This window comes from Dendrobates tinctorius, unplaced genomic scaffold (assembly GCF_039654945.1).
Source record: "Dendrobates tinctorius isolate UK_male_01 unplaced genomic scaffold, ASM3965494v1 ptg000156l, whole genome shotgun sequence".
Taxonomy (NCBI): domain Eukaryota; kingdom Metazoa; phylum Chordata; class Amphibia; order Anura; family Dendrobatidae; genus Dendrobates; species Dendrobates tinctorius.
The window spans coordinates 4,813,571-4,825,790 of NW_027361823.1; the positions used below are offsets into that span (position 1 = coordinate 4,813,571).

Sequence of the window (12,220 nt, forward strand, 5' to 3'; positions counted from 1 at the left end):
GTTTGTTCCACCTGTGTCCTACTATAAGGGCTCGGCAGGTATAATTATTGGTCACTTCCAAAAAATAAATCTGCATTTCTCATAGGTAAAAAGGAAAACTCAGAAATACACTGAGATACTGTGCCAAGGTCTGTCATCTAGTGAATGAAATACCAAAAAAACGAAAATAAACACCGCGCTAGGGCTAATGTGGATGATATGATTAATACAGCGTGCTGATACCAAAATGGGTGCAACTAATTGCAGTAAAGCAAGAGACCTCTAGATAATGTGCGTTTCGCTGTGGCAATGGCCCAATGAAAATATTAGCTGACATAGATTGATTAATAGATGGTAAGGGAAGAGATTTCACTCACTTCTGGTCAGCTGAGGTGTCGTTGCTGTGTTCCAGCCGATGAGGAGTGGATGAATAGAGCGGTTTGGATGTGCTCTATGCAGGCACTATGTCCTATAAAATGATTGTCATAAATCAATATTATATAGGAAAATACGTATAACAGGATCAACCTGTTAGCTTAAAAACTGGAGGAAAACTTACTCCTATCATCCACATTAGCCCTAGCGCGGAGTCTATTTTCGTTTCTTTTTAAATCTGCATTTTTTACTCTTCATCATAAAGTAAGATCTTTCTAAAACACCTGCAGCCAGCAAATATTACAGAAATGTACAGATTGTGCTCCGATGTGTTGATGTTCTCATAGCATTAGAAGCATTTAGCTCTCCACTACGTTACTACAGCAACAAGCTCGTAGTCCCATCTTCACACCTACACATCATAGTCTCATCGGATGCCGCTAGGAAATTTATTATAGCTGCAATTCAAAGGAATTTACTATTCATAGCAGCGATCTTAACCTATTTTAAATTTTTGAGTAGATACTGTAAATAATATGAGCCCGGTGTGGCATACAGGAATGGTCCTGCCAACGACAAAGGAACTTTCTGAGATGGGACCTTATCCAAACAGACAAAACTCTCTTTGTGATAAGGTATAGAATGGCGGATAAGGAACCCATACCTGAGCGAGTGCATGGCACATGTGCGGGATCACAGCGCCACAACTGCACGTCAGCGGGCAGTGCGACTTACAAGGGAGGGGGGGTAATATTGTAATGATGACAGGAGGCAGGGATTTCTTCCAGGCACCGCACGCCCCGGAGCCTGGAAGAAATCATTAACATAAAAGATTAAAAGTGCATTTCCCAGCATCTAGACCGCAGCTATGAGGCATACAGGTAAGACTAGTTTAACCATTCAATAACCTGTACTATCGGCATACAGGTAATTGAATGGTTAAACTAGTCCTACCTGTATGCCCATAGTAATATCTACAGTACAAGCGTCCCAGGGGGTGACAGATTCCCTTTAAAGTTAACACTCATGCATTTAGCAGTAATCTTTTTCTCTCGCCTATTCCCCTGTTTTTTAGCCTTTTATTAGAAAATCACAAAGTAGTGACTTTTGTACATTTGATTTGGGTGTAAGATTTTCGGGGCAGGTCAGAGACACCCTACTTTGGTATACCTGAGTTACCATATATGAGAACAGTGAACACTCTGGACCACAAGACACACATTGGAAAACTTTATTGAGTGGATAAATACAATAAGTGACTCTAGTGTGGCATAATACGGTCTTCTGACCTAAACTGAATCTGTCAGGCATTTTTTTTTTTATAATACAGACTTTAAAAACATAAATTCACACCTTAACACATCCAATCACAGTGCAACAAAATATTCATAGAAAAGTATACAACCTCTCAGATGTTGGGGGCCATTAAGAATAGCAGCTTACAAAAGTGCCGTCCCATGAACAGGTTGAATTTTGCCTGACAATTTGAACAAAACCTACATGTTGAATTGATACATACTAACGACACAACACTATTCATACAAGCAATGAGAAATGCCACTGGCACTGAAGTATCCAGTGAGTCCTGTGCCGCTGGATATAATCCCGTCGCTCTCGGACTGCCCTTTGTGCCCTACATCTACGTGGATAATGCCACTGGTGGTGGTACAACATGGAGTAAAGTGTCACCTAATTACATGGCTCTTCATGTATGGCTGATGAGATCCAGTTTTAGAGGCTTAACTTAAAAGGTGAAATGATTTGGGAAACTAAAGAAATTTCAACAAACTGATAAATAAAGTATAAAACAAAAGAATAAATTAGACATAAATGGCCTAAATACAGGTTATGTTAGGTGGGGAGTGATGCAGTCCAGTAACAGCCAATGCTACTCAATTCTCTTCCTATGGTGGTCTCCTGTTTCTCCATGGCTACATTTCTATAGACAGTAGAGTTGGAAAGTTCCATCGTTGTTACAGTTACTTCTTGTAATGAAAGTGCTGGGAAGGCAGGAAAAGACAAGCACGATGACCCAATCTTTAATTTTGCTCAGCATCACGAAGTCTACATCCGACAGCAGTGATCAGAGCCGCCCCTTTCCCACTACCATCTTCTGAGAGGAGGAAGGACACATTACACTTTGGTGCAAGATCAACTACTGTCTGGTGCATGATTCTGGAGAAGCTGCAAAGAAAGAAAATATTTTTATCTACTTGACTTCCACAATAACAAAGCCATTAATACAATCATGGTGGGGTAGGGTACTGTGCAATGCAAAGTTTCCATGTACAAGGTCTAGGTTTGTCCCAGAAACCTTCTCCACTCTTTACATGTGCTCTCAAACTCACGGTCAGCGTGTAACAAACTCTCCTACATCCATGACTTTGTTCTGATCAGATCAGTTGGCATGGACCGGAAAAGGTGCGGGCTCAACGCTGGAGCCCACACCAAACAGGGGGAGGCATCCAAGTTCTGATATATCCTCATTGGATGTTAAGGGGTTAAACAATGTTTTACTTCAAAGAGAGAATCCTTTGCAATCTCCTGCTGTAATGTCTATATTCATTTTTCTCTGTTTTTTTGGTTGCTGCAACATAGCATTAATATGCAATAACGGGTGATCAAAACATCGCATCTAAACCAAAATGGTATTCATAAAAACGTCAGATTGACACGCAAAAAAATAAGCCCTCACCCAGCCCCAGACATTACGGGTCTCGAAAAATGGCAACTTTTTTTTTTTAATTTCTTTTACAAATTTTGGATTTTTTTTTACCACTTAAATAAAAAAAGCACTTAGACATGTTTGGTATCAGACCATGTTCCTGTATGGTCAGACCCAGCCATTACACAGTACACAGCAGGAGCACATGTATAAGATTATCTCAGCGCAGGAACATTTTATTTGATCACATCCAATTGTGGAAATTATTATCATTCCAAGATCTATTGAATAAAATTAACTTTTATTTGTGGGATAACCCCTTTAACTCCCATCCTACAGGCACGCTTGTTTCCATTTTCACATATCCAGTCCACCCTCCCTTTTTTTCTAATTTTTAAGCTGGATAAGAAAATATGATACCTACATATAAAGAAGAGTTTGGATAGATGGAAAATGTAAATCTACAAGACACAGAAATGTCATTACTTACTGTGGATGTAATTTATACAGAGTTCCATCAACACCAACTGTGACCTCCAAATGGTCCAGACCTCTGTTTTCCCGTATCTTATCCACCACGGCCGCCATTCCTGCTCCGCACAGCTGTGCTGCTCTTCTTGATACAATGCCACAGACTTCTTTGACGATTATACTGTCATCACAGGTGCTGTTAAGACCCAGCTGCTGAAGGATCGACCGTACTTGCAGCAATGCTAACCTATCACTGTACGAAAAGAGATACCATGTTCTTAACATCTCCTTAGTATCACAGATGTAGTATCCATCATCTATAACTTATTTTAAGAAATGTGTTATTTCTGTTTAGTTATTTGGATCTTACAATTAAAGGAAACCTGTCAGTTGATTCATACTGCCTAAACCACGGGGAGCATGAATCAGAGCCAGGTATGTACAACTGCAGCCAGGTATGCTTCTCTCTGAAACGCTTTGGATTTTGGGAGAAAATATTGTTTAAAGATCCAGGAACATAGGCACATAGTCCCATCTCTGCCTCAGGATTTCAGACAAAAATGTACCTGGCTGCAATTATACAGACAAGGTCCGATTTATGAGGCCTCCTATGATTCGGGCAGCAAGACAAATCGATTGACAGCTTTCATTTTAATCAATTTGTCAGCAGGATTTCACACCTCAAACTATTTATATGCACATGTAGCTCTTTCAGAGACAAGTCTAGCAATATGTTTACATGGCCAGTCTGTTCCTCCGTTACTAAGAAATCAACGTTTGAATTGATATGTACAAGAAGCTGAAAAGTTCTAGTAGATCTAAAGCCTGTGTCACTCCAGCTCTATTCTCTGCCCAGAACCGCCTCCTCCTGCTATATGAAGCTGAAAAGTTAAAGTAGATCTAAAGCCTGTGTCACTCCAGCTCTATTCCCTGCCCAGAACCGCCTCCTCCTGCTATATGAAGCTCAAAAGTTATAGTAGATCTAAAGCCTGTGTCACTCCAGCTCTATTCCCTGCCCAAAACCGCCTCCTCCTGCTATATGAAGCTGAAAAGTTATAGTAGATCTAAATCCTCTGTCACTCCAGCTCTATTCCCCACCCAGAATCGCCTCCTCCTGCAATATGAAGTTGAAAAGTTATAGTAGAACTAAAGCCTCTATCACTTCAGCTCTATTCCCCGCCCAAAACTGCCTCCTCCTGCCTAGCTGACAGCCTCTATGCTGTGTGACTTCAGGCATAGGAACTGTCAGTTAAGCAGGAGGAGACAGTGCTGGATGGGGAATAGAGCTGGAGTGACAGAGGCTTTCGATCTACAAATAGTTCTTCGACCTCATTTACTGTACATATCAATTCAAACACTGATTTTTCAGTAACGGAGGAACAGACTGGGCATGTAAAGGTATTTTTGGATTACTTACAAATTCTCTTTAATGTTAACCCTTGAAAACCGTTATTTACTTTTAAAAATTATTTTCTTGGAGCTGTGGCAGGCTCGTGATCGCAGAATCCAGTGATTGACTATAAGTAATGAAAGACGAGTAAGCAGAATTCCTGAAGCCCTGGGTGAGCAAAGCCTCAGGATGTATTTGCATGTCAATGTGAATGTCGTTGTGCTGCCCAATATTTTTATCAGTTGGCGCACAGACCCACTGAGTATGTCCGATTCTGATCATCAATATTGGGACAGAACAGGATATGATCTGATTTTCATGGATCACATTCTCAGATCCACGATTCTCTGTGACAATCTATATGTAAAAAAAGTGACAGAACTCGGATATTTCACATGGATGTGTGCGAGTCTGGTGTAGCAGATAATGATTCACTATGAAATAGTGTAATTGTTATAGTGACCTCTCACATCTGAGATACTTGGACAGAAACAAAGGAGCGCCATTTCAATTGTATAGGACGACAATTCCCAAAATAACCTCATACGTATGCACATTCTCATTACCTACCTCTCAATTTGTGAAAGGAATTTGGTTTCAAAGATACTTGTGGTTTTCAATGCTTCCGAAATCTGCCCACGGAATAGAAATCCTCGCTTTGTAAAATCAATTAGAATGTTTCTTACAATTTCTCCTAAGTACATGCCACTAATCATTTTCTCGTATCTGCAAAGTACAAAAATGACAGTGAGTGAAATCTAGACAAACACAGCTTTGTGTATGAGATCTGGTCCGATGTTTTGGCCATTGTACCTTTGTTTTCCTGAATTTAGAGACAGTTCATCAACTGCTTTGTCATATACTGTTCGGATATCATCCAGACACCCATTGTCTCCGAATGCTCCCCATTCCATGTTGACGCACATTCTCCCGGCATCTCCATCTACCATTTCTATGTTCTTCGTTTCTTCCATGTAGCATGCATTACTGCCGGTACCTACATAAGAAGACATGCTGGGTTATGCAGGAAACATCCAGAAAAATAGACAATATAGTATAATACTGATCTGTGCAGCTAAAAAATATTCTAATACATTGGTGCATATTTATCAGGCTTAATTTGCCAGAATGTGGGCGTAATTTACTCTCAAAAACTACTTTCATGACTTACATGTGTTTTAGATGTGCAATACAATGTAGCATAGCAAAATTGTGGCACAAAGTTAGACTAATTCACTAACACAAGTCTTAAGGGGAATCTTTCAGATTTTTTCTATTCAATCTGACAGCAGCATAGCTTAGGGTCAAAGACACTGATTCCAGGATGTGTCACTTACTAAGCTGTGTGCTGTAGTTTCAATACAATCAGTATTTTATCAGCAGGAGATTATCACTGCCAGACTAGCTGTCGCTAGCAAACTAGTCCTGTGTAACCCCACCCCAAACACTAATTAGCAGCTTGCTGAAAACATACAGTGTAGACAGGAAGCAGCCAATCAGACATATGGGCGGGGTTTTACAGGGCTCAGCATTCTGGTCCCTGCTACATTTACAGAGAAAAAATACACCACAGCAAGCAGCCCAGTGAGTGACACATTGCTGGAATCAGGCTCCCTGCCCCTATATCACGCTGCTGGGAAGGGAAGCAAAAGACCAGAAAAAGCCATACACCTGACAAATGCTATTGAGAACTCTGCTATTAGAAGTGGAAAGGAAGAACAAAGACGAAAGAATCTAATTAATAAAAATATTGGAGAAAGAGAAACCAATCACAAACTAAAATGTTTCTATACTAATGCACAAAGCATGGGCAACAAACAAGGAGAATTGGAACTACTAACACAGGAAAAGAAATATGATGTCATTGGAATCACTGAAACTTGGTGGGACAATACACATGATTGGAATACAAGACTAGAAGGATACAACTTATTTGCAAGAAACAGACTTGATAAACGAGGAGGAGGTGTCGCATTGTATGTTAGAAACACGTATATCTGCACAGAGATTGAAGCTTCAGAGACTGGGAGTTCTGTGGAAACTGTTTGGGTTAGAATACAAGGACAGAACAATGGAAAGGACACCATTGTAGGCATTTACTACAGGCCGCCTGTGCAAGCTGAAGATATGGATGAACTCTTTATGCATCAAATGGCCAAGTTCTCCAAAAAATATGACATAGTTGTCATGGGAGATTTCAACTATCCAGACATTTGTTGGGAATCTCTCTCAGGCAAAACTAACAGGTCAAAGAAATTCTTATCCTCTCTTGCTGACAACTTTATCTTCCAAAAGGTAGGGGAGAAAACAAGGGGAACTGCTACCTTGGATCTAATCCTTATAAACAGGGAGGAAATGGTTGAGGAGGTAAAAGTGGCTGGGACCCTAGGAGGTAGCGACCATGCTATTTTAGAATTTTGGATAACTAGAGGCGGAAGACCTGTGAAGACTCAGACGTCAAGATTAGATTTCAGAAAGGCAGATTTTAAGGGATTCAGAAAGAGAATTGGAGGGATCCAATGGCTGGATATCCTTAAAGACAAAAATGTCCAGGAAGGATGGGAGATCTTGAAAAATGAAATTCTCAAAGCACAGTTGTTAACAATTCCGAAAAGAGGGAAGAATAGGAAGCATTTAAGGAAACCAGGATGGATGAACACAGAACTTAAGCACATGCTAAAAAGGAAGAAAAAAATGTTTATAAAATGTTAAGAGGGAGGCATATCTAAAGAAGAATATAATGCTGTCTGCAGAACCTGCAGGGCACAAATCAGATTATCTAAAGCTGAAAATGAATTGAGGCTTGCAAGAGATGTCAAAAGCAATAATAAAGGATTTTGGGGATATGTCAAAAGTAAAAGAAAAGTCAAAGATGCTATAGGATTTTTACAGGATGAAAATGATGAAATGGTAAGACAGGATGTTGAGAAGGCTGAACTTTTAAATTCCTATTTTGCATCTGTTTTCTCTCAGAAAGGAAATGTAACATCAACTGTTATTCACTGTCCTATTAAGGGAATAGAAGAATCCAGGATATCTATAAACAGAAAGATAGTGAGGAAACACTTAGCTAACCTAAATGAATTCAAGTCTCCAGGTCCAGATGAATTACACCCCAGAGTACTGAAGGAGATAGAAGAAGAAATTTTTGAACCCCTCTCCATAATCTTTGAAAATTCTTGGAGAACAGGAGAAGTGCCAGAAGACTGGAGAAGAGCAAATGTTGTTCCTATCTTCAAAAAGGGGAAGAAGGTGGACCCAGGCAACTATAGGTCGGTGAGTCTGACTTCTATACCAGGAAAGATCTTTGAACAAATTATTAAACAACATGTATGTCAATACCTGGATAAGAATGAAGTGATTAAACAGAGTCAGCATGGGTTTGTAACTAATAAGTCATGTCAGACTAACTTAATTTCCTTCTATGACGGTATCACTGATTGGGTGGATCAAGGAAATGCTGTAGATATAGTATATCTTGACTTCAGCAAAGCATTTGACAAAGTCTCTCATACAATCCTTATTGAAAAAATGACTAAGTATGGAATGGACAAAGCAACTGTTAGGTGGATTCATAACTGGCTTAGTGATCGGACCCAAAGAGTGGTCGTAAATGGCTGCACATCCAGTTGGAAGAATGTCTCAAGTGGGGTACCACAGGGCTCTGTCCTGGGCCCTGTATTGTTCAACATCTTTATCAACGATTTAGATGAAGGAATTGAGGGTAAACTGATTAAATTTGCTGATGACACAAAGCTAGGAGGGATAGCTAATACTAGAGAAGAGAGAGAGAGGATTCAAAAAGATTTAAATAAACTGGAGAAGTGGGCAATAAAAATGAAAAAAGCATATATAGAATGGGAGGAATAGGGCTAAGTGACAGCACATGTGAAAAAGACTTGGGTATACTAATAGATCACAGACTGAATATGAGTCAACAGTGTGATGCAGCAGCAAAAAAGGCAAATGCAATTCTAGGATGTATTAACAGAAGCATACAGTCTAGATCACGTGAAGTCATTATTTCCCTCTACTCCTCTTTGGTCAGACCTCATCTGGAATATTGTGTCCAGTTTTGGGCACCACATTTTAAAAAAGACATCAACAAACTGGAGCAAGTTCAGAAAAGAGCGACCAGAATGGTGACCGGTCTGCAAACCCTGTTTTATGAGGAAAGGTTGCAGGATTTGGGAATGTTTAGTTTGCAAAAGAGAAGACTGAGAGGAGACTTAATAGCTGTCTACAAATATCTAAAGGGCTGTCACATTGTAGAAGGATCAACTTTATTCTCATTTGCACAAGGAAAGACTAGAAGCAATGGGATGAAACTGAATGGGAGGAGACACAGATTAGATATTAGAAAAAACTTTTTGACAGTTAGAGTGATCAATGAGTGGAACAGGTTGCCACGAGAATTGGTGAGTTCTCCTTCAATGGAAGTCTTCAAACAAAGGCTGGACAGACATCTGACTGGGATGATTTAGCGAATCCTGCTTTGAGCAGGGGGTTGGACCGGATGGCCCAGGAGGTCCCTTCCAACTCTACGATTCTATGATTCTATGCTCTCAGATTCCATAGCAAAACCTACTGACAGAGTCCCCTTAAAACAACCTTGATTTATGAAATAGCATGAACCATTTAGAAACCTTTCATGCATTTTAAGACTGTTCACTTTACAGCCCTCTATGCACATTAGGTAGCTGCTGGCCGAATGATCAGCTATCTCGCGAGATTCTCCCATACATCGTGGTGCCCACTCAGCCAATGTTCTCTGTGAACAAGTGACTACCAGACATCTAGGGTGACTGCTTAGTTCTTAGACAATAAAAGGATCGACGGTCCGAAATCAGACATGCCAGATTCTTATCTCCTAGACATCTACTATCGGGCGCCGCCATACAGTCGGCCGAGCCCATCGTTATAGGTGGGTTCTGCTGACGTTAGTCTAAAGTGAATGGGGGCCTTAAGATTGCATGCCCTTAGGCCGGGATCACACACAGCGTAACACGGCCGAGTCTCGCAGGTTAAAACCAAGCTCTGGCGCCGGCACTCCGGAGCGGAGCGTGCAGCCGCACAGCAATACATGGAGCTGCACGCTCCGCTCCAGAGTCCTGGTGCCAGAGCTTGGTTTTAACCTGCGAGACTCGGCCGTATCTCGCTGTAGTGTGACTCCGCCCTTAGAATTAGGCAGCATTATTATATACTGTATACCCCAATAAAGCTGTGGTGCTATCATTATGTGATTCTGCAAAGGGGAAGCTGATACAAGTCTAAGACTTAAAAATATGGTACAAAGCGTGTGCACTTACCCACTATCAGACCAATTTCACAGTTTGGATCTTCATATGCACAAGTCATCATGGTCCCGACAGTGTCATTTACTATGGCGACTACATCAAGGTCAAATTCCTGTTTTTAGACATGGAGACATAGTATTAATCCAGAACTGATTTTCTGTGATGCTCCTCTGCTCATTAGCACTAAGCAATTCATCTGTCCAAGAAACTCCCTGTTAAACACTATAAGGCCACGTCCATACTATCAGTATTTCTAAGCCAAAACCCGGAGCGGGTGATAAATACAGGAGTGGTGACGTGTCTCTATCATACTTTTCCTCTGATTGTTCCGCTCCGGGTTTTGGCTACAAATACTGAGGTAAAAAACTGACCAAATCCTGACTGTGTGAACGTGGCCTAATATTACCATACAGGGGGCAAACCTTAGCACCGGAGCTAAGGATATAAGCCCAGAATGGTAGAGCCATCGTAGGTGTGATACCGTAGTATGAGATTTATCAGTCTAAGCCCTTGGATGGACCCTGCGAGACATTGTGGGCACTATTGCAGCCAGATCTACAGCTGACATCCTCCAATGTAGATGTCGGTCATCTTCTGATCACTTTCTCCTGCATGACTAGTCACTGAGGCAATAGGCCCACTATCAGGGCTAAGTATACATGTGAACAATTAAAGGGGTAACACATTAGAACCATACGTAACCCAATCATGAATCAATATATGTATAAATATAATGTTAGGAATTCTGATTTGCTCTTCTGTTATAGAAACAGAAAGAAATTCATTCTGGAGAGAGATTCATCACAATGATGACAAACACAAACTGTGGAGGACAGACCCTACTGACTATAATAGGGTCCATTGGGTCTCTATAATGGTGTCAGTCATTTTACAGGAAAAAATAGGGCAGCGTGCTCCACTCTTTTTATGTTAAAAATGATGAGGCATTACAGACTCGTCCCTGAGCCTCCAACACAGATATCAACAAGGCCTTTATCTATAACAGATGTAGTATGATTTTTTTTTCCAGAAAAAACTTTATTTTTGGCCATGGACATTGCAATTTCGCCTTGTTAATTTGAATAGGACTGAATAATAAAACCAGAAACAGCCTTATGGCTTATGCGGACATTGGTAAAAATTGGTCCGAGCACGGACCGCCAATGCGCAGATTGGCCATGCGTCTCCCAACCCAAGTGTGACAGTTTCATAGAAATATATGAAGCTCTCACACTCCGATGGGGAGAGACACGGCCAGTCCGTGGAATGTGGTCCGAGATCAGACCGAGATCCACGGACGTCTGAATGAGCCTTTGGGACAAGAAAACTGCTGCATCTGGGAGCAAAGGAGGCCCTAAAGGCTCTGTGCACATGACATCTTTTTCTTTCAAATTTGATATATAAAATAGTGGCGGCTTATAAGAGTAAGCTACCTGAAGAATGTTCACGCTCTTTTTTTTCGTAGCCAATTCACAGCTTTTGAAGCCTGAAGCAGTTAAAAGAAGCAGAAAAAAAAGATGGAACATATGCACAGTAAGTTATTTTGACATTGCTGTGCATACTGTATTTCTTGAGCTCTTTGTCAGGCAGGTCCCAGGCGGAATCCACCTGGAAAAGAAATCATCTGCACATACATTATGGGAAGGGGGAAAAAATATAATTAAAAAAAAGTACAATCTTAATCCACTCCATGTTATAAATGTTCATGGGTGGCTAATAATTGTCCAGGATTGTGACTAAGTCCCTACCGAACCCAATGACTTATGTTACCTTCACATTAAGCCCCAAAGCCTTTGTCCCTTATATACAAGAAGGTATGAAACACATAGTGTAAGAAAGCTTGTTTTACACTCATACCTCTCGCCTCTTGATTCCTTCCCTTAGCAGGTTAACCACGTCTTCACCCTCACAGTCAGTTGCTTTAAAGCCCTTGGTCCATGTCAGCAGGATCCCCTGTATAGACATACGCACTGTTACATCACAAGTCAGTGTATGTGTCCTAACCTCTAAATATATTTAATTACTTTTCTGACAAATCCCACA

At 40.8% G+C, this 12,220-nt stretch overlaps 1 protein-coding gene across 1 annotated transcript in view; it reads right to left on the minus strand.

The window, feature by feature from the left end:
• Window positions 1–1,571: 1,571 nt before the first annotated feature.
• Window positions 1,572–12,220, minus strand: part of LOC141051284 (hexokinase-1) — an 84,632-nt gene continuing 73,983 nt past the window's right edge. Inside the window, exons 13-18 of the mRNA XM_073548165.1 lie at window positions 12,035–12,130; window positions 10,190–10,289; window positions 5,694–5,877; window positions 5,451–5,606; window positions 3,510–3,743; window positions 1,572–2,538 (exon numbers count right to left, since the gene is read on the minus strand). Coding sequence (XP_073404266.1) covers window positions 2,394–2,538; window positions 3,510–3,743; window positions 5,451–5,606; window positions 5,694–5,877; window positions 10,190–10,289; window positions 12,035–12,130 — 915 coding nt within the window. The 3' untranslated portion in view covers window positions 1,572–2,393. The remainder of the gene's footprint in view (window positions 2,539–3,509; window positions 3,744–5,450; window positions 5,607–5,693; window positions 5,878–10,189; window positions 10,290–12,034; window positions 12,131–12,220) is intronic.